Source organism: Crocodylus siamensis, chromosome 1 (genome assembly GCF_052110815.1).
Source record: "Crocodylus siamensis isolate JL-2025a chromosome 1, ASM5211081v1, whole genome shotgun sequence".
Lineage (NCBI taxonomy): Eukaryota > Metazoa > Chordata > Crocodylia > Crocodylidae > Crocodylus > Crocodylus siamensis.
The window spans coordinates 153,092,437-153,116,737 of record NC_143395.1 but is presented as its reverse complement, the minus strand read 5'-3'; the positions used below and the strand labels follow the sequence as shown (position 1 = coordinate 153,116,737).

Below are 24,301 nucleotides of genomic sequence, written 5' to 3'. Positions count from 1 at the left end.
GAAGGGCGTGGCCTGAGCAGTCGGACATGCGAGTGGGCAGCTGGGAGCTCCAGGACACAAGGTGGAGTCTCTCCAGGTCTCTACCTCTGGGGGAGAAGTGTCCCCAGTATTTTCCCAGGTGGGGAAGGGGGATCCCATGCACAAGTGCTTGGTCTCTCCTTCCTCATCACCTGCCACAGAGGAGCTTGTTCACAGGCTGAAGGAGGAGGATCCCACTGTCAAGTACAAAGGGGCTTCGCTTGTGCAAGTATGAACTGCTCTCTTCTTTTTCAGGACTCACAACAATCTCTACATGCCGGAGGTGGTGGCAAAGCTGGGGGACACTTTTGCAAAGGCCTTGGACATGCTGGAAGTGGAGAAGAATGCCATCCTAGGTAAAGGGCTCTTCCTTAGGGGGACCCTTTGGGTAGCTTCCCTAGGAAGACAGCTTTGCATTCAAATGAAGCAGCTGGAAGGGGCCAGAAATCCAGTTCCTGTTTGTCGGCTCTGACTTTTTAATTTATTCCTTTTCATGAAACATCTTTATACTAGTGATGTCTGAATCCAGCCTCCCACCCAGTTTACCCTTGTGAAGAGATACCAGACATCTCCCCCCTCACCCCAGCCCACCCATCTCAGCTGTGGAGAAGTCGCTGCTGCTTGGTATGAGTTGATCCCCCAGCTTATGTTCATTCTGCTACACAGACGAGGCTAGATGTGTGTGTGCTGTTGTAATTAGAGCAGTGCTCCACAGTCGCATTAGCTACCACTGGTGCCAGAGCCTGATGTCTGAAGAACTTCAGGCAAAGGCCTGCAGCCTGGCTCAGTGGTCATTTCCAAACGCTTTATTATGAGTAGGGTTTGTCAGAACCTGATTCCAAAGATGTGAGCTGCCTCGGGCAGTATGATCTACCCAAATAAAAAAAATGGCCTTGCCCCTGAGCTAGGACTCGGGAGACTCAAATTCAGTTTCATCCTCTGCCACAGGTGCTCTGGGACCCTGAATAAGTTGTTTCTTGTTTTCCTGTGACTCTGAAATGAGGGTGCTCTTTTCCCTTCTCTGTCTTGTCTGTTTTAACTATAAATCTTCAGGGGAGAGATTGTGTCTGGTGGTGTGTAACACCACCTAGAACAACACAGGCATGACCTCAGTCAGTATCAGTAACATACACCCAGTGAGTTTAGCCAATCCCCATAATTAACCTCAGGGAGAGGCTGCTGAAAGAAGATTGCAACACTGGCAGGTTTTCTTACGGATTAGTTTGAACATCTGGTCCTGTCAGCCTGTTTGGAGGAGCGAAGAGGTACTGATGCAGCTGTGAGGAGCTTCACATTCTTGCTGCCTTTTCACTGAGGAGATCTGAGGTAGCTGTGCCCTCCACCTGCTGGATGCAGCCAAGTTGAATTGAGCAGGTGCCCAGCCCAGTTCCCTGGTGGCAGGAGGAGTGTAGTACTGTCCACATAAACAACTTACCTGAGAGCAGAGGATCCTTTGTTGGTTTGCCGTGGTCCTGGTGATTTCTCACTTGGTGCTTATCTCAGAGCCAAGCCTCCCTGAATGGGCTTTGTCTGTGAAGGCAGCTTGGCTCATGTACTTGATTTCTCTCTCTCCTCAGGTCTCCCTCAGCCTTTGCTGGAGCTTTATGACTCTCCTGTTTACAAAACTGTTCTAGAAAGGATGCAGGGCTTCTTCTGTACCCTGTATGACAACTGGTAAGAGTGATAGAGATATTCCACACAGTTGCACTGATTCACTGGAACCCACTATTCTAGAGAGGGACTGGCACTGTGACCTCAACCGCCTGCCAGCATCTATGTTCACTTGATGCCCAAGTGCCCCTAAGCAATGAGGAAACACGTTGCACTCACTCTCCTATATGTACCTGCAACATAACTGCCAGAAAAGAATTCCAGGTTGCCAAGTCTGCTGGGAGTTCTTCCACTGTAAGTTAGTCCTGCTGAAATGCTTGTAGAATACCCTGGCCTAGTGTGCCCTTTTTCAGGGTCAGTAGCATCAGTGCTCAGAAGTACATTGCCCTGATACTTGCGCGGTAGTTATTTTGCAAGTGCCTACGACACACATTCAGAAATGCCTCTGTGGAGCCACAGCACTTCCAGCTTTTGCTAGGAGGGAGCTGACAAACCCATTGTCCAGCTCAGTTACCTTATACATTGTTTTCCATTGTAGTTTCCACGTCTTGGGAAATGCTGGCCCATCCATGCAGCAGGATTTCTACACCGTTGAAGGCCTGGCCAGCCAACTCCTCACCTCAGCCTTCATCAACCTCAACAATATTCCTGACTACAGGTTACGTCCCATGCTTCGTATCCTTTTTCTTTGGCCTCTGGACAGCCTGGGGAAGCTGCTGCATATGTGACAGAGGGCTCCCCTTTCCAAATTGGTGCCAGCATTATGGCCACCCATCCTGTTCTTGAAGGCTGGGCAGTCAAAGGAGTAGGAGCTAATTACTAAACAAGGCCCATGTCTGAGTCCGTCAGTTCACAACTAGGACTGTCCTAATAGAGTGAGCAGGGAAAGCACAATTTGGAATGACTTTAGCACAGATGGTGATGCAAAGAAGTTGTGCTGGACAGACTGCAAGAAGGAGAGCCTCTTTGGTGACCTGTATTTGGGAGGGTACTTCATTTAGGATGCTGGAAAAAGAATAAATCCTCTGACTGGCTCCAGTGATCTTGGGGCTTGCTGTCTAGTTTCCAGTCAGTGACCTCTTCTCAAAGCAAGCACAATAGCTGGCACTGATCCTCTTACTTCTGGGCAGGAAGTCTAACCCCCTCAGATCTTATCACTGGTCCCTCCAGACACTGGTCAGAGGTAATGGTAAGAGGGTCTAGGTAAGCCTGCTCTGGTCCTGCTTTCACCTCAGTCACTGGCATTGTTCCAAGTACAATAATCTGGTGTTACATCACTGTGATTCTGCTCAGCTGAATGGTGATCTAGCTGTTGTCAACAAGTCTATCTACCAAAGGAACAGAAGGCATGGGCCTCCACCACATACCAGATAGAGCACAGCATGCCAGGACCCATGCGCTCCCTGCTGCACAGCAGTGGTATGAACTGGTATGTGGGTTGCATTGTCTTTAAGATTCGCATGCTATGTATTTCCCTTAAGCAGCTTGTACAGGCGTGTTTGTAAAGCCCTTGGTGCTCTCCTGCCCGGCAGAGTACTACGAGACCCTTGTCTGCCCTATCCTTGGACCACTCTTCACCTATTTGCATGTGGTAAGAAACTGTGTATTAAGTGTGTGTCTCTTTGTGCTGCTGAGGAGTCACGGCTCCCTTGTCAAAGTGGGAAAGGGTCCATTCAGCTCCAACTTCAGAGCCATTTGGGTAGGGGACAGCGCCTAGAGGGTTGATCACTGGCTTCTTCAGTGTGTAGAATGCTGGGCTGCTGTGCCCAGTTGCACCCCTACCCTGGCTTATTAAAACTCAGATCCTTGCTATGGGTTTCTAGGCTCCAATGGGTTTGACCCTATAGTTTTAGCCAGTTTCCTGTGTTGCCAGGCCTACACATCCTCCCTCTCCCTCACTCCAAGAATTCTACACCCAGCACAGCCTCCCCAGCTTCCCAGCCACTTTTGAGGGATTGTTGCTGGGCTTCTGGCCTGTGCACAGTCATGCCTGAAAGAAATCATGCTTATAGCTCCCTTGGTCCAACCTTATGGTTCAGAGGGCCACTGCTGGTAGTACAGTTGCTTTTCTTTTGGCCCTTGTCTGGTGAATGGTACTTGGGCTTGTCCACAGTGTTTCAGGGATGGCTTCTCAAGAAGTTGGTGACTCCTCCCTTTCTCTCCCTTTCCCCCACTTCGTCTTGGTGTTTTGCAGAGGCTGTCCCAGAAATGGCAGGTCATCAACCAGCGAAGCATGCTTTGGTAAGGAACATGGAGGACTCCGGTGCTAAGACCCACTTGGCCCTTTGCCTCCAGCCAGCTGTGCTTAGAGATGACACCAACCCAAGAGCAGCATTGACATGCTCCAAATGGAGTCAAGTTCAGCCTTCCCAATTGGGGTGGTGGCACTGGTGATGTCTCCTGCAGAGAGAGGGGACCAAGACAGTGGGGCTGGGCCTTTGGCTTGAGCCTGCAGCACAGGAACCTTGCCATTGGGCTTACTGTTAATGGGAGGGTGTGCAAGTGAGCAGCTCAGGGAGGGGGATGTTGTGTGAATCTTGAGGTGTAGGACCATGGAAGGGAAAACTGCCTTTGGTGCTTCTCCATGAACCTGAGTATCCAAGAGTGCTGAGTAGCACTGGTCCATCAGCCCCACATTGCTACTTCCCTCAGAGAGCAATGGTCTTTATTACTCCTTGATCTTAGGAGAAGCTGTCCCCTCCTTATATTTATCCTGGGTATGATCCAGTCTGACCTGCTAAATCATTTCCTTGTCTTTGCCCAAAGTAGGCACCCTGAGATGCTGCTGCCCTCTCCCCACAGCCTTCTCCTAAACTCTTTCTCTTCTGCTAGTGAGGAAGACACAGCAGATGACAACCCTGAGTCTCAGGAGATGCTTGAGGAGCAGCTGGTCAGGCTGCTGACCCGGGAAGTCATGGACCTTATCAGTAAGTGAAACAAGGCTGGGAGCAAGGTTTTGCTTGAGGCGTCCCATCCTGGAAAAGAACCACCTGGACTTTGGAACTGTATTGGATCCAGGGACCAGTAGCCAGTAGCAAAATACGTGAAAAGAAAGTAACAGCATGGAAAGCAGATGAAAGAGGCTCCCATTAAACCCAAATAATAGAGATCAGTTCCAGATCCCCGAAGCACTGGCTTTTTGTCTCCTTCCCAACTTCTCTTCCTGCTAGTATTAACTGTTATCCCCCTGGATGTTTTTGTCCCTGTTGAAGATAGTCCCTCTTTGACTCTTAGTTCCAGATTGGTGTCTCATGACACACGAGATGGGTGCATCCCTTGCCAGCCTGACTATATTGGCACTTGCAAGAGCAGAAGGTAGGGCTTGGGGCATCTTGCTGCCAGGGCTGACGATGTTTCTTACTAGGTGCTAGAAGAGCCCTGTCTCTTATTCTTTGTTCTGCCACTCACTTAGGCTGAGAGCTTTATATGCACCACAGTGTAATTTTGAGCTCAGAATCTGAGGAAATTAAATGCCATGAAGCCCAGAACTGGAAGGGACTTTGAGATCATCTAGTCCTAGGCAAGATCAAAGGATTACAAGCTTTGAAGGAGCTGTTTTGTCACTCCTTTCCTGATTGGCTTCATCCCTTTAAGCTGCTACATCCCAGGCAGAGTCCAAACACTAGATAATTTTGCTTTAGAGCCTTCTTTGTGGTTCAGTAAATCTGTAGCATTTACTCCATAACCCCACTGTTCTAGTATGAGGCTACAGGATTTGCGGTGGAGGGAGGCACTGCACTGACAGATGCGTGCACTTCTGAGTCAACACAGCCTCTGACTCCACCATCATGTGGATAATGAAGTTTGGGAAATGCTGGGAGAGAATAAAGCTGCCATGGCCCCACAAGAGTGAGCAGGATGATCCTAGTAGGTTCTGCACTAATGTCTCCCCCACTGCTGCTCTTCTGATCTGTGCTTCTCTTTGCAGCTGTTTGCTGTGTTTCAAAGAAGGGCGCTGAGCACAACACTTCTGCCACTGCAGATGGAGATGGTGAGTAACCTGCCCTGCTGCATCCACTCCCCACAAATAGTGCACACAACTACTTCCTAGCTTGATGCTGATCTTTCACAAGTTTGTGGCTTCTCTTTTGAGGTTCTGTACAGAGCTTGGTAAGGGTCCTCGAGTCCTGCCTTGGGTGGTTCTTCTCCAAAGCTTTGAAGGAACTCAGTCTTAGCCCCAGAAGTTGACATTTTCCTGTAAAAGCTTTGCAGAAATTCAAGTACTTGGGATCTGACTTGCAGTACTGAGGAGAAGGCTTCCTCCTCCCAGCCCTTCAAGGATGGATGCTGCCTTTCCCAACCCCAGCACACTAAGCAAGCCATCTTCAAACAGCTTGTTAATGCCTTGTTAGGAATTAACCCTACTCAGATGACCTCTTTTGCTTGGTGAGGAAGGAGGGTCTGGCAGCAGGGCTTCCATCCTAGCTGGGAGAACAGGAAGAATTGGGGAAGCCCTTTCTCCCCTATGTAGAGGTGGGTTAGGTAAGGGGCCTAGACTGAGCCTTACTTGTGTCACCCCTTTCTGAGGAGTGAAGTGTTCATGCAGCTGCCTTATCTCTGCTTGTAGATGATGAGATGATGTCTACAGATGTGACTCCACCTGCCAGCGCCGAGCTCACTGAGCTGGGAAAGTGTTTGATGAAGCAAGAGGTAAGGCATGGGGAGCTGTTGGCTGCTTCCCCCCCACCTCTTTCTCAAACTACCTGCTGTAGGCATCTTTAATTTGTCACAGTCACACTTTGTCTGAGAATTATTTGTGCTGGCTTCCAAGCAGCAGTAGCAGCTGGTGAGAGTTGGGTGGGGCTGTTTTGGTGCCTACTCAAACCCACTTGCCTTTGCTGCAGCAAGTTTGCTTGTTGCAGCTCTCACGGGCTGCCCAGGTACATGGTGGATCCTCTCTTGGGCACAGAGTGGAACTGAGTGGATGGCTGAGGGGCCTGGCATGCTTTTTGCCTTCAAATAGAGAATGAAACTGAGCTGTCCAGTCCCATGTGGGGGTTCTCTAAATGCCCTTCTGCCTCCCTCCAAAACAAAACCTCTAGCTTCCACTGACCTGTCTTTCCCCGCCTCCTTTCCAGGATGTCTGCACTGCTCTGCTGATCACTTCCTACACATCCCTCTCCTGGAAAGATACCCTGTCCTGCCAAAGGACCACCACACAGCTTTGCTGGCCATTGCTCAAACAGGTACTTTTCGCACAGAGAGTAGAATGGGAGAGGGGATTGTTGATGGAGAGGCAAGCGTGGAGGCTCTATGCTCAGGTGAGAAAGCAGGGTGCCCTTCCCTTGCTGTCCACTTTACCTTTGTGCTCAGGTTCCATCTTCAGTCTGAATGATGGCTGGATGTTTTCTCCCTTGGGACAGGAAGAGCAGGCCTGACTTGTGCTGGTATCTTGGCTCCATGCTCATACAGTAGATTCCACTTCATTGCTTACTGGTTATGTGCATGTTTTTAGTTCTGTGTTTTCCTGTAAGACAAAAACTTTCACTTCCTATTCAAGGAAATGTCACCTGAGTATCTGTATATTGGTCTTTAGCATAGTTTCATAGTTGGTAGGGTTGGAAGGGACCTGAGCAGATCATCAAGTCCTACCCCCTGCCATAGCAGGAAAAAGTACTGGGGTCAAACGACCCCAGCAAGGTGTTCATCCAGCCTCCAATATTTTGGTTTATTGCCCAAAACCTGAAAAAATGGAATTCAAAAACTGGTTCACTGAATAATGAAAAGATTGAGCTGTGTGTGGAAAGAGATTTACATTTGCAACACAATTTATCACAATGTTTGAAATTTGTGGAATGTTTTTGTACTCTGGCAAATGACAACATAGGGATTTTTGTTGTTTCAAATTAAGCACATTTTACTTTGAGGTATATTGACCATATTAGATCATTCATTCAGTGGCTTATCTGAGAGAGAGAGAGAATTGATCTGTTACATGTGGGATTTCCTTATAATTATTTGTGTTCGGACAGATTGTAAGGATGTAGTGTAACTGTTAGTTGTAAGGGACAACAAAGCATAAAAGGCCATTGAACAGCAATTGCTGTAGTTATCCATTTATTCACCAGCAAATCTTTTAAGAGCTGACAGAAGTAAAACTGGGCAGAGGAACTCACAGTGCAGCACCACATGACCAGGAACTAGAGGTGGATTGAAACATCGGTCCAGTATCAGATCAGCACCAGTATAAAGAAAATTGGCTATCGGAAATTGACTTTTTTTGCCTGATGTAGCTGGTCATGTGGCTGATAAATGCCCCATGCATGTACGCAGCCACAGCGCAGCACATCGGTGGCAGCAAAACCGCAGCCTGGCAGCATGGAGAGTTGCACCCAGCTGATAAATCCATTGTGGTAGAAGGGGAAAGGGCATGGGGGTGGGGGGCGCGCAGATTGAGGCAATGAGGAAAGGAGTGGGACTGGGGTTGGGGCAGGGGCAGGTGCTGGCGCTGCTCATGCAGGGCGGGGCACAGGATGGAGCCACAGTTCAATGGGGAGGGAGGAGGCGGAGGCAGCTCAGACCACTCCGTGCACCCCAGGAAGGCATGGAGGGTCATGTGCCCCCCAGATCTGCGCAGGGTGAAGGCGGCTGCTGCTGCGGCCAGGGCTGGGCCAGGCTGTGCTCGGGGCAGGGCAGGCAGTGGTGCTGGGAGGAGGGTTGGGGGAACTATGGCGAATTTAGGGGTGAATGCAGCATCCCCCTGCAGTTCCCCCCTTCCCAGCATAGCTGCCTTCTGCCCAAACCAGCCCCTTCCAGGAAGAGCCTGGTACAGCCTTGGACCCAGCCCGTAGCAGCAGCCCGCCCTGTACTGCATGCAGATCCGGGGGCACATGCACACCCCTCCCACCCCCTCCACCCCAGGTGTGTGCAGGGCTGGAGCCACCTTCCCCCCTCCACCCATGAGCTGCGGCTCCATGTTGTGCCCCGCCCTGCCCTGGCCTGGCTGAGCAGCTCCTGCTGCAACCCCACTCCCTCCGTCACCATGGGGCGGCCTCAGTCTGCCCCCCCTCCCCTCCCCTCCCCCTGCTCCTTCTTTCCCCACTCCCCCACTTCCACCACAACAGGCTTACCAGCCGGACACTACTTTTCAAGCTGCCAGACTGCATATCAGAAAACGGATCGTATGACTCCTTAAAAATCGGCTATCGGTATTGGCCCAGAAAATCTCTATCAGTTCATCCCTGCCAGGAACAACTGTCTGCTTCCAGCCTGTTTCCCCCATCTTCCCTCATTTTGCCTATTTCCATAACTTGCTTGGTGGAGGACACTGTAGATACCCGGAATCTCTTCTATTAACTGTCGCAGGTGCTTACTGGGAACCTGATCCCTGATGCAGTGACTTGGTTCTTTACAAGTGTGCTGAAAGGATTACAGACACATGGGCAGCACGATGGTTGCATGGCAGCTCTCGTCCACCTGGCCTTCCAGATCTATGAGGCTTTGGTAAGGAACCTGGGGTGGGGAGAAGGGGAGCCCCTTGCTCTGATACTAGGTTTCGTAGGGGGCAGTGAATGAGCTGATCCCAAGCCTAAGCAGGGAAGGGGTGGGGGGAGCTAACAAGCCCCATGTTCTGATCCATCAGAAGAAAGAAGGCGTCTTCCCTCTGGCACAGCTCATGCTGAGCAGATTCTTCCCTTCTTCCTGCAGCGCCCACGCTATGCAGAGCTGAAGGCTGTGATGGAGCAGATTCCAGAAATCCAGAGGGAGTCACTAGAGCAGTTTGACTCCAAGCTGCTCACCCCAACACTGCAAAAGGTGGCAGATAAGCGCCGGAAGGACCACTTCAAACGCCTCATTGCAGGCTGCATTGGGGTAAATGACCACTCACAGCCAGGCCTTTTACTCCTGAAAAAATGTGCCTAGCTAGCCTGCTCCTTCTTTCAGTATGTGTATGTGCTGCTGCTGGGTCTCTTCAGCACTGGGCTGGATGGGATGGTACCCAAGCACTTAGAGGTGTCTCCAGGGTGCTCTTAGACTGAGGGCACTCCAGGTGCAGGAGGCCTTTTGAAGTGGGAGGGGTAGCACCATTAGGCAGAGCCCACAGGTGGTACAGAGCTTTGTGTGGGACAGCACCATTGGGTTAAAAGGCATTGGAGCCTACTGGGTTGATGTATGTGGTAATAAATCAGGGTCCTATTGTAGCAATGCACTTCTGTCAGCATCTACTATAGATGCCAGGATATTCTTCTGGACCTAGCGAGGGCCTTCTCAGAACCTGGATGGGTTGAGGGAAGTTGGGGACCTGGGCTAGTTTGTGAGAAATGGAATGGGGGAATGAAACACGATGGAAACCTTTGGCTGAGTGGGACTAACTTACAGCTGCCCCTCTGTCTCCTGCAGAAGCCACTAGGGGAGCAGTTTCGCAAGGAAGTTCACATCCGGAACCTCCCATCTCTCTTCAAAAAGGTGAAGCCATTGTTGGAGACAGACATACTGGAGAACGAGGATGGAGGAGGTCTCACAGCACTGTTTGAGCCCTGAGCTGGGGGCACTTCAGTCACACCCTCTCGCACTTCATATTTTGTCTCCTCATAACAGTCACCGTAGAGCCCTCTCTGCCCACTCCTCCACAGGTGTTTGTTTGACTAAAACCCCTGCTCGGCCTGTCCCCATCCCCTTCTGAAATGGTGGAGAGCCTAAGCTGGGATTTGTTCCAGTCGAATAAGCTTTCCCTGACCTTTTCCCCCAGCAGATTTGCAGCTTTAGATCTAAACTCCTTCACCAGACAAGAGCTGAGCCCATAGACTCTGTTATAGTGCCTGGTCACTCTGCAACCTTGGGTCAGCCTAACCCCACATGCAAATCCTTTGGGATTTGGGTTTATTGTGGGCCCCAGCTGGAGATGGCACCCCCTAGCTTCACCTTGAGTGGAGGCTTCACAGGGGTCACAAGACATTCCTGTTATGTCTGCCACTCGATGTGTCTATTCGACCTTCTCTATTCTTCAGAGGGTTTGTATCCTGATAAATTTGTCTTTTACTTGGACCATTTGAAAGACCCAAGCTGTGACTGCTTCCCTGGGCTGGGAGCTGTACAGGTGGGAGCATAGTAGTGCCCTAAAATTTGTCCTTTAACTGTTGATTCACCTTTTTAAGGCACTGCACCTCTCTGGAAGGAGACAGTATTGCTGTACGCATGTTCAGTACATCTCATTCCACTAGGAACCAAATGGAAAGCTGGCTTTGGTTTTGTGCCGGTGTCTGTCAGGCATCTATCTCTCAGGAGGACTGGGGCAGGAATGTTTTGAGCAAAGCAGGATATGCAAAATTTGGACCCATCTGCCATAAGCTTGTAACACCTTAATGTGAGGTGTGTCCCTACTGCTGCTGTTGGGATAACGGGCCATGTTGACTCGGGGATGTGCAGCATCTAGGAACATCCTCTCCCTGAAAACCTGACCTCCCTTACTGAAGGCAGTGGAGGTTTAAATTCCTCTCCCATTTCAGCAGAATAAGGGACCGGGACTTGGGGTTCAGGACCCTTCTGTGTATGACATGGTTGCTGTAGAGGCTATTCTCTGTCAAAGGGTCGAGTGTCATAGCAGGAGGTTGGGGTCAGTCATGCAAAATACCCATGGGGAAGCCTGACCTGAAAGTTGCCTTTGGAGGAAGCAGGAGGCTGTATTAAACCACTGCAGAGCTGGCTGTTCTTACGAAGCAAACGATCCACTCATTCTCTTCCAAGAGAAGGCAGTAGCACAGAAGCTGGGTAGACATCTGTCTAAAACTAGACCTGGTGGTTTGCCATATAGGATGCATGAGCATGGCTGCAAAGAAACAACTGAAGCTGCTGGGAGGTGTATCAGCTGGACTGGGCAGACGAGCTGACAAGAAGGGAGCTCCAGAGAACAGGCCTTGGGAAAGCAGTCTTTGGTCATCATGTGGCCTCAGTCCTGTTTCATCCTTCTGCCTTTGCTGTTCCACAGTCCACTGCACTCTCTTGGCCTCAATCTTTTACTAAATTCCTGAGCCGAAGAGGCTCCTGGCTCCAGCAGCAGCTGGCTGTATTTATTGTGTTGTGATTTTTAACATTCTGTGACTTCATGCTAGAAACAGATTTTTTTTAATGGTTTTTAGAGCCTTTTTTGTAGGAACGTTCAACCCAAAGCCATCTCTGAATTGGCCATGTTACACCTCTGAATGTCAGTAAAGATATTTCAGTTCTACATGCAAGGAGTCATGGCTGTCTCTTCTCTTCTGTCTAGGCTTTATCTGTGTCTCAGCTCCCAGTCGGTACTGAGGACTCCATGTGGTACATAAGTGTTTTGCCTCTCGTATTACACTTCAATTTCTTTTATTTCAGTGGCAAAAATGTCAGTGGGTGAAATGATAAGACTCTGATCTAGGCTGTACCAAAGAGAGTACAGCCCAGATCAGAGTCTATCGGGAGCTGTATTTGTATGAAGTCTAGCTCAGAAGCAGGTGAAATGAGCTGCTGACATACCTCAGTGGGGGGGCGGGAAAGGCACAGCATATGTGAGCTTTGCACACTAGGGGTTGAAGTCAGAATGCAAGGAACAGAAGCTAGAATTCGGGCACACATTCAGCTGCTTCAATTCTAGTGCAAAAATTAAATGCAAAGCATTGCTTGCAGCACTTATTACTACGCCTTCATGTGGAGCTATGGCAGCTAATCTCAGCTGCGGCATGATGGTCTAACCAGTGTTACACTGGAGTTCAGCATAGAGAAAAAGAGGCCCCACCAGAGTTTAAAAGCTGACAAACAAGGGTGCACAATATGCCGTTTGTGTGAATTACCAAGGCACCACGAGAACTTCCTAAGGTTTTGCCTTTGCAGTTAAAATTATTGCGGCCCTTACGTGTCCACTAAATGGTTAAAGTGGTAAATGATGTAGATGTTAGATTAAACAATAAGGTTTGCCATGCTTACTTGTGCCCAAACCTTAGAATATGAGAGAGTTTGCAAGTCTTGTGCATTCTTGCAACATTTAGCGTTTTTGTGTTAATTGCATTCAACAAGGGCAGCTACTTGCACAGTTAATTCATTTACTACCTGATGGGCAGAGTTGAGGGTGGGATGGCTATCTGAGCTAGTTACAAGTTAGATTTTGAAATATTTTTGAAGCTCATGCTTTAACAGGCCTGCAGCTTTACTTCCAAGTTACCTTGAGGAAAGTACCATGTTAAATTTAATAGTCCTGGCCCAGAGCTGGAAAGAATAAAGGCTTATATTATTGGAAAAGGGCATCTTTTATCCTTTTCCAAAGCCCTGCATTTTGCTTACTTTGAAGATCCAAGGTACCACTTGCTTTTTAAGTTTACTTTACAAACTGTCTGCTTAGTTGATTTCACTGCTGGTCAGACACTTCCACCAAGGCTATGTTGTTATCAGAGGTATTACTGTTTCAAAAGTGTAGTTAAAAATAAAAGATGGGTTGAGTCCTAGCTTTTAAGTAGAAGGGTCCATCCAGTCAAGTAAGGTTTTCTCTCTCCTGTAGTAAAACAAGGCACCTTTATCAATAAAGTATCTCATAATGGAAGAAACTTGACCCCAGCCCCACACTGCAATGCATTATATATATTTTTTGTATATTAATGCAAGTCTCATTGTGGGGGATTGACTTTGATGCAGTAGTATTGCTGCCAAACAGATGTCAGTAAAGTAGGGCCCAGAATAGTTTAATTGTAGCAAAGAGTTGATGCAAAAAATTGCGGTCCGTTTCTTGGAGGCTCGCAAAGTATCACAGACACACATACATTAGATGGCACAAAAGGTGTATTTGCAAATAGGGTCAGAGCAGAGTCAAAAACTCAGATTACTCTGAACCCACCAAGGAATTTTGCAGGCTGTATTTATCTTTTTCCTCCTGGGCACGTGTGCAGAAACAGGAACTCTTACAGCTCACTTCCGTTTCATACAAGCATACATGTGGTTACATCACTACATCCATCGCATGTATATTATAATTAACTACTTAAGTATGCAGGGCGGAGAGGTAAATATGCATCAGCTAATTAAACATGCTCAGAGAATACTATAGGTCACCAAGAGTTTAAACCCCCCCCCCTTTCAAGGACACAGTCAGTTGAATTCCAGCTTCTGTAATCTGCATGAGAAAGGCTAGGGAGAAGCTGGGGGAGAGTCTGCGATTTAGTATAAGAAGAGCTGTGGCAAGGCTGGGCAAGGAAAAAAGTCCTTGGCAGTGTTTCTTTCTTATCAGGTGCAAGATGCAAGCTGTGCATTTCTAACAATACTCCATTTCTAACAGAGTCATGCACCTTTGTTAGCGGGATCTACTTTGCATCTGCGTAATGTCGGGCCACAAATCACTTCCATGGGTAGGGAGTCTGAGACTTGCATTTTCCCACTCTGGTACAACTTTCTGAATGCATGAGGGACAATCACTTGTGACACTAATGCCATTTGGGAGCTACCAACATGAGCATGATCTGGTCTCACCTCACTTTGGTAGTCTGTGTGAAATAAAATAGGTGGGAAGGCACACAAGATGCAATCCCCTACAGCAAACAAGCATCTAGCAGTAATCTTGGGTTTGTCCCGCTATGGAGTGGAAGTACAGATACTAGCATTGCTCTTGGTAAGTAACTGTCCCTGGAACCCCCCCCCCCCTTTTGGAATTTCATCAGAGATTGCTTGTAGCTGGTGACTGGCTGCCTGCCAACCAGGAAGTCTACCAAGTCATTGCTGCTTCCTGGGAAGAGCAGGGATATGGGAATTATAGCAATTTCATAATATGGGTGCTTCACTGGTGGGGTAGGGGAAAAAGCAAGACTCCTTTATGAAGTGTCCAACTGTTAATCACAGGTGCTTCCAGGAGGCCCGAAGGATTGGGCTGTAAGCAAACAACCACAAGTCAGGTCTGTGTGAAACAAAGACAAACTTTGCCATCCTGAATCTGAGGCAGCATGTACATTTGTTCAGTGTCATTGCCTTTAGGCTAGGATAGAGGCCGTGCTGGTCCATCAGTATCAGGGCAGAATGATATCTTCACCCAGAAAACAGGACTCCTTAAGAGAGAAAGGTAAGTGGGAATACTTCCTGGGGCAGGCAGTGAAGACAAATTAGAGAGTCCTGTGGCTTTGCTGAGGGGATTTAAGTTACTGATGTGTTGAGGAGTTCGTGACCCCTTGCGAAGCTGTTCCCAAAGATACAGAGTCGCTGTCAGTCTCAAAATTTATTCAGCAAGCTGGGCACCCTGAGCAAGCTCAGAGGCCCCAAATAAAATTGTTAGAGGCAATTTATAGTTTACAGACAAGATGTGCACACAGGTGGGAATTTTCCACTGTGAAAGAAAACAATATTGGGTCAGTGTGAGAAAACTCTTGATTGTTTCAAAACTGGTTTTTGGCTGCATGCTAACTAAAAGGGTGGGAGGGGGCTGCATTCTTGATTGTTTCAGACTTCAAGGCGACTAGGCCTGTGTCTTATCAGCCTGTCCTTGAAGCACTGAATCTGCTTTATAGTTAACTTCTACACTATTATTTATGGTCTTAGTAAATTTCTACAGATGCAAAAAGTAAGACTCCATGGAAAGTGTCTACACACACATTAATGCACTTTACTTAATGCACATTAAATCTTGTACCTCCGTTGAGGTACTAAGAAAATGTGTATTAGCCTGCCTTAATGCACCTTAACTGAAAAGCAGTTAACTAAACAGCATGGATTTTTAGTGATGCTTTAATGGACATTAAAATAGGCTAATGCACATTAAAGTGTACATGTAGATGTGTCCCTTGAGATGAATGGATACATACAACTGGGCTTCAACTTGGGACTGCAGGGAAGGCTGGTGCTAATCAAGCAGTTCTTAAGTGTACCCAGATGACAAAAACATATCAGCAGGCCTTGACCTTACCCCATCTATATTGCAGACTATTCTTTAAAGGCTTTTTTTATGTTGGACAGGATACTATAAAAGGTACTAAGGCTTCCTAAACCACCTTCTTGTCACAGAGGGTTTAAATGACCTATTTGTAAGGAATGCTTCTAGTCTTGGTGCACAAGCTAAGCTATGCCTAGTGCAACTACTACTTGGCAGCTGAAATAAACATTGTTTGTACCTGGATCTTTGCCTCAGTTGGTGCTGGGGATCCTGAAACTAGCAGAACTTTCAGGTTTTTCCCTTTGCCTAAATAAGAAAAACACAGTTTCACAGTTAATAGGGTCGGAAGGGACCTGAGCAGATCATCAAGTCCGACCCCCCCGCCACAGGCCGGAAAGAGTACTGGGGTCAAACAACCCCAGCAAGGTAACTGTCAAGCCTTGAATTGACCCCCAGGGTAGGAGCCAGCACCACTTCACTTGGAAGTTGGTTCCAGATCCTAGCTGCCCTGACCATGAAGTAGCACCTCCTGATGTCTAATCTGAATCTACCCTCTGCCAGCTTGTGACCATTATTTCTTGTAACTCCTGGTAGTGCTCGGGGGAACAGGGACTCCCCCAGTGCCTGCTGGTCCCCTCTGACTAGTTTGTAACAGGCCACTAGATCCCCCCTCAGCCTTCTCTTGTGGAGGCTGAACAGGTTCAGGTCCCGTAGCCTCTCCTCATAGGGCCTTCCCTGCTGCCCCTGGTCATGCGAGTGGCCCTCCTCTGGCCCCTCTCCATGTTGTCCACATCCCTCCTGAAGTGCAGCGCCCAGAACTGGATGCAGTACTCCAGCTGTGGCCTGACCAGTACCGCATAGAGGAGGAGGATCACCTCCTTGGGATGCATCTGTGGATGCATGACAAGTTGCTGTTGGCCTTCCTGACTGCATCCCCACACTGCCAACTCATGTTCGTTTTGGCATCAGTGATGACTCCAAGATCCTTTTCTGCCTCTGCACTGCCGAGAAGGGAGTTCCCCAGCCTGTAGATGTGGTGCTGGTTCTTCCTCCCCTTGTGCATCACCTTGCACTTGTCAGTGTTGAATCCCATCCTATTCTTGCCCTCCCACCCTTGTAACCTGTCTAGGCCCAATTGTAGCCTATTCCTTCCTTCTAACGTGCCCACATCCCCCCACATCTTAGTATCATCAGCAGATTTGAACAGGGTACTTTTTACCCCTTTGTCCAAGTCACTGATGAAGATGTTGAACAGCGTGGGCCCAAGCACCAAGCCCTGGGGGACCCCACTGCCCACATCCCTCCAGATTGAAAATGACTCGTCCACCACCACTCTCTGGATGCAACCCTTCAACTACTTAGCGACCCATTTGACTGTGTAGGTGTTGACACCACAGTCCCCCAGTTTTTTAATGAGCGTGGGGTGAGAGACAGTGTCGAAGGCCTGCCTAACTAGAACTGGGTGAGAGTCCTGGCCTTCACAGCAGCCCAAAGCACATAGAGACCTGATGTTGTGTTGATGAAAAAGAGCTACTCCTTACAGGAAATCTGATGAGAAAGGGAGAGTGTGTATACTCCCAGTGCCCAGATTCAGTGCAGCCGCCACTACCAAGCCTTTTTGACAACTGGCTGCAGTTAATTCTCCTTTTAGCAGTCCAGTGGCCAGCAGTAGTACTACATCAGCTGTCAGGCAGTCAACATTATATAATCACAACAACAAAATGACTTAAGGCATAATGCAAAAACCCAGTCCAGCATGAGACTTCAACAACCTTAAAACTTCTACTGGACAACTTGGCATTTTCAGTGGTCTCTGGTAGTCATCAGGCACTATGGAGAATCCCCACCATCTTATTCCATGAAGATATGGCAATACTGAGAGCCACAGTCTCCTTCCAGAAGCGACTACAGTTTTACATAAGCTAGTTCTGCACATCCTTCCCAAAGCAGTATTCCACAAAAGGGAAGAAACTGTACTCCGCAACATTACAGAACCAACGCCAACTGCCCTGCACCTAGCTGTAGCCATGTCTACCTGCTGCAAGGGCTAGGCCATTTCACAACTGGCAAGAGACTTCACCTGCCTGCCACTAGCTAGTATGTCAGGCGACCAGAGAACAAACATACTTTGCCTACTTTCCATATGTGCCACTCAGAACTCAGCCAGGCACCTATGCAAAGCAATGGGTTTAGCTACTTTACCAACTACCAGATTTGCAAGAAAAGGAATTCAGCCTGTATTTGACTGATGCACCTTTGCCTGCCATCCTGAGAATTCATCTTGGCAGTCAATTACACTAAGACCACAAATGAGAGTGTCTGGTGCTCAGTTGCCCATACAGATTCTACAGCCTATCCCCACTTCAGTTCTTAGCCACTCCAAACTTTTCATTACAGGGGAACGGAGGGGAGATCCACTGTTTTTAGTGTATAGTTCTGGTCTGCTATTCAAAAGATTAGATTTCCATGTACCCTTTATGGGGATATGGTTTTAGTCACTGATAGAAGTAATCATGACCTTAGGCTCACACAGGCTAGCACTTTCTGCCCTTGAGCAGTCTCAAACCCAGCACAGTAATGGCTGCAAACAAAATCTCTAAATGACCTAAAGTTTACAGCTGCCTCCTTGCTAAAATAACATCCTGAAGTCATGCAATACCTCTGTAGGTAGCAGGATAGGAGATCAGATGAATGAGACAGGGCCAAATCATCTCCCCAAGCCTTTCACAGCCGTGTTAATTCTTCCTGGATACCATTAAAATATTACATTCTTCCCCCTTTTTTTAAACTCTTCATGCTTTATTCTTTGCTCAGCTTGAGCAAGGGGCCACACTCCTGCTGTCCCAGCCTGTTTTACACACCCCTGCTTCAGCAGGTCAGCCATATCTACGATCCTTTCCCACACCAGCAACTACTCACCTTGGGAAAGTAGTATATTTAGCACTGCAATGTGACATTTAAAAGATGAAAACCAGGAACGTGGACTAAAGCAGAACTTGCCAGGTGCCCTTGCAAGTTCAAGGACATGGAACTTTGTACTGATTCATAATTAAAGTCATCAACCAATAGTATGTGACTCTTCACTTAACCCAGTTAAAAAAAACCAACACAAATCACAGCCACTTCATGAAGTTAACCTCAGACACAAAAAAGTCAGCAGCCCTTACTTTATTAGCAATTCAATAGCAACACTTTGCAGTCGACTCTTCACTAAGGTCCACTTGTCCTTGCTATGCTACACGCAGCTGGAGAACACAAACCACAGGACACTTTCGTAGCCTGCTGCTAATGGGTAGTACATCAAATGTCCTCTGTACATTGCCTGCAGCAGCTGACAGCACAGTCAAGAGACCTTTATTCTGGAGCATTTCCTCCTCAGAGCTCTGTTTTAAAAAATCTGTACAGAGAATGGACAGCACACAGTAGATGGTCCCAATGCCGCAGCATGCAGAAGGCCCCCTCACTGCTCAGACATGTGGACTGGAAACAATCCATGCCGGTGGCTGCAAGAAGCCCAGGCCAACAGCATAAGCTTTTGCTTCTCAGACTTGCAAAGTTCAGTCAGTGGGAACAGAGTCCAGCTCATCCAGGAAGCGCTGACACTTCCCCATCAGCACCCTGATGGCTTCACTCACCAGCACGTCTGGAGGCAGGATACCAGTTGATTCCACAGAAACTGGAGAGACACACAAGGATCAGCACAGGGACTAGGAAGCAGCCTACATGCACCACCACCAGTTTAATCCTTCATGGCCAACACATCAGATGATGCAAAGTTAGTCAGCAAAAGCGGCACAATATGCAGATCTATCATCACTCCAAAGCCCCCAGAAACCCAGCACATTCGTAAGATGGGAAACTCCCTTCTTGAGAGCACATAGGCAGAAAGGGATCTTGGAGTCATTACTGACTCCAAGATGAACATGGGCCTACAATACGAGGTCACGGTTGGCAGGGCTAACTGGACCTTGTTGTGCATCTACAGGTGCATCTCTAGCAGGGCCAAGGAGGTGATCCTCCCCCTCTATGCAACACTGGTCAGGCCACAGCTGGAGTACTGCATCCAGTTCTCTGCGCCCCACTTCAGGAGGGATGTGGACAACATTGAGAGGGTCCAGAGGAGGGCCACCTGAATGATCCGGGGACTACAGGGCAGCCCCTACAATGAGACTGCAGGACCTGAACCTGTTCGGCCTTCACAAGAGAAGGCTGAGGGGGGACCTGGTGACCAGATGGGCCTCACTAGGGGGGACCAGAAGGGTTTGGGAGAGACCTTGTTTCCCCTAGCGCCCCCTGGCATAACAAGGAATAACAGCCACAAGTTGTTGGAAAGGAGGTTTAGATTAGACATCCGTAAGAACTAGTTCACAGTTAGGGCGGTGAGGATCTGGAACCAACTTCCAAGGGAAGTGGTGCTGGCTCCTACCCTGGGGGTCTTTAAGAGAAGGCTTGATGCCAACCTAGCTGGAATCATTTGAGCCCAGTTTTTTTTTCTCCTGCCCTGGCAGTGGGTCGGACTTGAAGATCTATAAGGTCCCTTCCGACCCTACTTCTATGATTCTATGATACCCATAAGGACACCTACTTACTGGAATATGAATGTACCAGAGTTAATCTGGAGGAAAACTCTGGAGGAAAAGGAACAAGAAGGATTAGAACATGCTGGCAAATCTCTGCAGACTCTAAGCAGGATAAGAAACGATGCATGCAGCAGGAAAGGGGTGTACTCTGTGGTTAGGGCCGAGGTTACTTACAGATATAGTGATTCCGCACTCGTGCCAGACGCACCATATTTTTCAGCTCCTCGTGACGGAAGATCTCCCGGCTAAACGTGTCCAGCCGAGCATTGGCTACCCTCGCCACCTTCTTCCCTGCAAGTGGAGAAGAGGTAAAATAGGAACCTGCAGCAGGTAGGGACAAGCATTCATGCTTCATGCTACTAGACCTGCACACTGCATTCAAAACAGGCAGTTCTCTGCACCTAGCTATGACACTGGAGACCTATACCAAGAACTACTTCATTTCTAATACAAGGTTCAGCACAGGATAAGTTTCAACCCCCACCCCCAACTATTCCCCAGGCAGGGCCAGCTCAAAAAGGCTCAGCTTGTCCAATATTATACCTGGAGCCAGCCAGCAACTCAAACACTGGGAGCGAGTGGCTGACAACCTGGAATTACAACAAGAGAGGGTTTCTGGACCCTGGAGCAGCAGGTAACAGTGTTGAGGACAGTCACAGAGCTGAATGAAGAAGTACTTCCTGCCTTATCAAAAGTGTTAAGGATTAAGAGAAAAGGAGGTACCAAACCAGTCACTGGGTGCATCTATGACAGCCATTCATGGGTTAACCCCAGGCCCAGGACAGAATGGAATTGCCTAAGACAGGCTGGAGGGACATCAGAGGAGAGAATCCATCTGTACAATGCTTGCCTCTAGTCTGCACTCAGTCTCCCCTTAACCAGTGCTACGGTCCTGGGGTGGGGATAGAAAGTACCTTTGATGTCCTGGATTTCAATGACTCCAGGGGAGAAGCACTTTTTCAGCTTCTCAGCTGCCTCCCCCTCAATGGGCTGCACCAAAGTGATGTCAGGCAGCAGCCGGTAACTAGCAGTGGCCACTGGAGAAAACTTAGCATGATCTTTACCTGGAAAATAAGGAAAGAAGTCATCATGAGCCCCAGCCAAACCTTATGCAATGGTGCAGCCAGAGGAGCAGAGGCACTGTACCCCACTCAAAGGCCACAGCCCCTGCTTTACTAGTCAGGAGACAAGAGCCTGAATGAGTTGCTGGGTGTCATGAAGCTCCTCTCAATACTGCCTTGAGCTTCTACAAGAATCAGGAGAAACCACTTCCATCAGAATACCTGGTAACACCCCTTGGCACAATGAAACCCTAATGGGGGGTCCTCATGTCATTCAGAACTTCAGGCACTCACCAAGCCACCCTAGAGGAATGTCTGGGTTCCTTTTCCTCCCTTCCCCACACACCCTGCATCAGGGGTACTCGCATTCATCTCACTGCCCCAGCTCACAACCCCAACTCACCAATGCCCTTGACACAGTGCATGAGCACATCGATTTCTTGGCCAGGCCGTAACTGGGCGATAAGGATGTCATCGTGAACAGGTCGAAAACATGCATCTGGGAAGAGGTCTGCCTGATTGCCTAGAGGTACCCACGTCATGTGTCTGCTGTACACTGTGGAGAAGAGAGGTCCAACAACATCTAACCAAGTTGCTTCAGCACCCATGGAGAGAAGCCAATACTCAGGCAAAGGGCTGCTGGCCCAACAGCATCAGGTCTTGCCAAAAAGAAAGTTTCACAGAACTACAGGATTGGCTCTCTTCACTCAAGGACAGGAAAAACAATTCAGGTTACATGGGGCTTACAGCAGGGTCCCCAACAGCTTGGAGGTTTACCTTTGTGATTAATATAGAGCTCATTGGGGTCAGAGGACTCCTTGGCTGCCCGGGGATTTCGGCTGCACTTGATTTTCAACTGGAATTGGAGGGTATCAATTTCTGTGCCTTCCTCATCCCCTGGGAAGAGGAAAAAAGAGCGAGTCCCAAGCTAGGCCACCTCCTCCACCCCTTCCTGAACCTCAACCCACACAGCAATCTGTCACCCCTTCTGAAGAGCCCCCCAATGCATCCTTTTGTCCTGGTGCTGGCTCTCACCTTGGCTTCTGTACTCAAAAAGGCGAGGGTCAGCCTGGATAGGGATAAGGCCTAAGCGATGGGCCAGGATCTCATCCTGCACAATGGATGTGTTGTTATACACAAAGACCTTCTCCACAGCCATTGTCGGTACCTTAAGGAGTAGAGAGACAGCAAGTCAGTCCTGGCAGGCAGCATGCCTGCAGTGCACCCCCACCCAATATCAAGCCAGACCATTTCTGCTTCACACAGACCCTTTTTGGGATCTAATTAATTCTTCCTGGTGACAGCCCCTTCCCACAAGTGATCCAGATCAGTGGTTCTCAACCCTTTTAGACTCAAGCTCCCTTGAAAGACACCAGCTCCGAGTTATCATTCATTTCTTGAGTGCAAAAAAAAAAAACTAAAGCAACAATTCTGTTGCAAAGAATTCAGACAGACTACAGCAGGTCACAATGGTTTTGACACCAAGGGTTCCCATTTGTAATTACTGGTTTTACTTCACACATTGCATGCAGGTGTTCCTACATCTAGAAGGATTTGACAGTGCTTTGGTTGAAACTTGGTGAGCTAAACTAGGTTCCTCCATTTCCTTTCTCCTCTGTTTTTACTCTTCTTTTCTTGCTCTCTCTATATTTCCTAATTTTCTTGCAGACCAGACTCTGCAGTCTCTTCATAACTGACTAATACCACTAGTTTCACTGTTACCCTAGACCAGGCATGGAGATCTGTGCAAAACTCTCCTGAGGAAGCAGCTCCAGTGCTGTCATTACTGGTATATGCTGGTTAATTAATCAGCTTCAATTTGTAACACTAGGCCTGTCTTAGACCACCCTCTCTGGCTGTCTGGAGAGGAAACAATCGGGTTGCTTATTTCTTCTCCAGAATATACGCATTGCATCCTCCAGCAGAAACATAAGCTCAGCAGCAAATGAGTCGACTCATGGCCCTCTGACCTCCCTCTGCCCCCAGCAACTTTGGCACTTCTGCCTTTTCCATCTCTCTCTAATCAGTCGCCTCCTTTTCCCAAAGTATGACCTTATTTCTCCAACCTGCCAAATCCCACACCTGCTCCAGCAGCTAGGACAAAACTTGATGAAAGGCAAAGGAAACCGTGACCAAGCCTGCAGCTTCCAGCCTGCACCAGCCCTGCTCTGCATCAGCTCCCTACGGCAGCAAGAGACACCCCAGGGGGGAAAACAGACAACAACTGAGTATCCAAGTCATCAGGAAGTTGGACTGGAAGGGACCTCCAGAGGTCACATCTAGTCCAGCCCCTGCCTAAGGCAGGATCGTTTTTGTCCAAACCATCTCATAAGAACCACAACTGCTACACGTGACTGACCGCAACCCTGACACACCATAGACGCGACACCCCAACCTGCTACAGGCCAAGCCAGGGACCCACGAGAGCCACCGTCCTGCTTCTTCAAAATATCGAGCAGTCCTGGGCAGAGGCCTACACCCATGTTACAGAGCAAGGCAAATCCCCCCACAGCCCAAACCAATCTCACCACACAGCAAAATCCCTCCTGACCCCAAACCTGGTGTTTGGTCCGACCCTGAGTGGAGCCCAGCACAAGCCCTACCTCGGCCAGCAGGATGCGGCGGAAGGCGTTGGCAATGGCGGCATCGATGCCCACCAGATCGAACTCCAGCAGCCCCTCGTCCATGTGGGTCACGTCCACGTGGAAACCCTGCAGCCCGCCAGGGCGGAGGGAACGGGACATCGCGGGGTCAATGGGGTGCCCCACTGCCACCCGCAGGAGCTCGGAGGGGCCAGGGATAGGACACCCGCTCCGCTCCGGCCCTGCTGCCCCCCACCCGCCTGCTCACCTGGCGGAAGGTGACCGGGTCCCAAGCGTCGGTGTAGCCCGGATAGCTGCCGGGGAAGTCCGTGGTGTGCACCTGCGAGACGGGCAGAAGACACGCGTGGGTCACGGGGGGACACGCGTGGACCTGAGCCCCCTCCGGCCGTAGCCCCCGCACCTCTCCCCCCTCACGTGGCGGACGCCGAACTCGCCAAGCACCACACGGCTCCGCATCTCCTCCACGCTGCCGCGCTCCGCCATCTTGCCCACGTGACGCAAGCACACAACTCCTCCCCGTCACGTGATGCTGAGTGGGCGTGTTATGTACAAGACCTCCCGTTCTTTGTGCCCTCTCTGCGCAGGCGCACTAAGAGTTCGATGCGTTGTTCCGCCATGCTG

At 49.1% G+C, this 24,301-nt stretch overlaps 2 protein-coding genes across 9 annotated transcripts in view; one reads left to right on the top strand and one right to left on the bottom strand.

The window, feature by feature from the left end:
* The window catches only part of XPO5 (exportin 5), a 37,927-nt gene extending 26,131 nt beyond the window's left edge, over positions 1-11,796 (top strand). For all 4 annotated transcript variants that reach the window (XM_090046049.1, XM_090046039.1, XM_090046031.1 and 1 more), the window contains 12 exons: positions 274-374; positions 1,596-1,692; positions 2,168-2,304; positions 3,123-3,220; positions 3,824-3,870; positions 4,462-4,556; positions 5,558-5,620; positions 6,197-6,279; positions 6,708-6,815; positions 8,935-9,072; positions 9,277-9,441; positions 9,970-11,796. In XM_090046049.1, the coding sequence (XP_089902175.1) occupies positions 274-374; positions 1,596-1,692; positions 2,168-2,304; positions 3,123-3,220; positions 3,824-3,870; positions 4,462-4,556; positions 5,558-5,620; positions 6,197-6,279; positions 6,708-6,815; positions 8,935-9,072; positions 9,277-9,441; positions 9,970-10,110 (1,273 nt within the window). In that variant the 3' untranslated portion in view covers positions 10,111-11,796. The remainder of the gene's footprint in view (positions 1-273; positions 375-1,595; positions 1,693-2,167; positions 2,305-3,122; positions 3,221-3,823; positions 3,871-4,461; positions 4,557-5,557; positions 5,621-6,196; positions 6,280-6,707; positions 6,816-8,934; positions 9,073-9,276; positions 9,442-9,969) is intronic.
* Positions 10,458-24,224, bottom strand: POLR1C (RNA polymerase I and III subunit C). Of its 5 annotated transcripts, none has more exons than XM_090046107.1 (10): positions 24,095-24,223; positions 23,928-23,999; positions 23,681-23,788; positions 22,113-22,245; positions 21,855-21,974; positions 21,481-21,633; positions 20,931-21,080; positions 20,191-20,307; positions 15,675-15,742; positions 10,458-13,081 (listed from the first exon to the last, which is right to left on the bottom strand). In XM_090046107.1, the coding sequence occupies exons 1-10, from the start codon at positions 24,161-24,163 to the stop codon at positions 13,061-13,063; spliced, it is 1,011 nt and encodes a 336-aa protein (XP_089902233.1). In that variant the 5' UTR covers positions 24,164-24,223; the 3' UTR covers positions 10,458-13,060. The 5 variants fall into 5 exon arrangements, with proteins under 5 accessions (XP_089902233.1, XP_089902243.1, XP_089902210.1 ...); XM_090046084.1 differs by lacking the exon at positions 10,458-13,081 and adding an exon at positions 13,135-14,893 and having other exon boundaries at positions 24,095-24,224; XM_090046098.1 differs by lacking the exon at positions 10,458-13,081 and adding an exon at positions 13,139-14,618.
* Between the last annotated feature and the right edge of the window lie 77 nt (positions 24,225-24,301).

Coding starts and splice junctions, on each gene's coding strand:
- POLR1C (XM_090046084.1), bottom strand. CDS start 24,163: ATGGCGGAGCGCGGCAGCGTGGAGGAGATGCGGAGCCGTGTGGTGCTT. Junction 24,000..24,094: donor GCGAGTTCGGCGTCCGCCAC/GTGAGGGGGGAG, acceptor CCCGTCTCGCAG/GTGCACACCACGGACTTCCC. Junction 21,634..21,854: donor GCTCTATATTAATCACAAAG/GTAAACCTCCAA, acceptor TCTTCTCCACAG/TGTACAGCAGACACATGACG.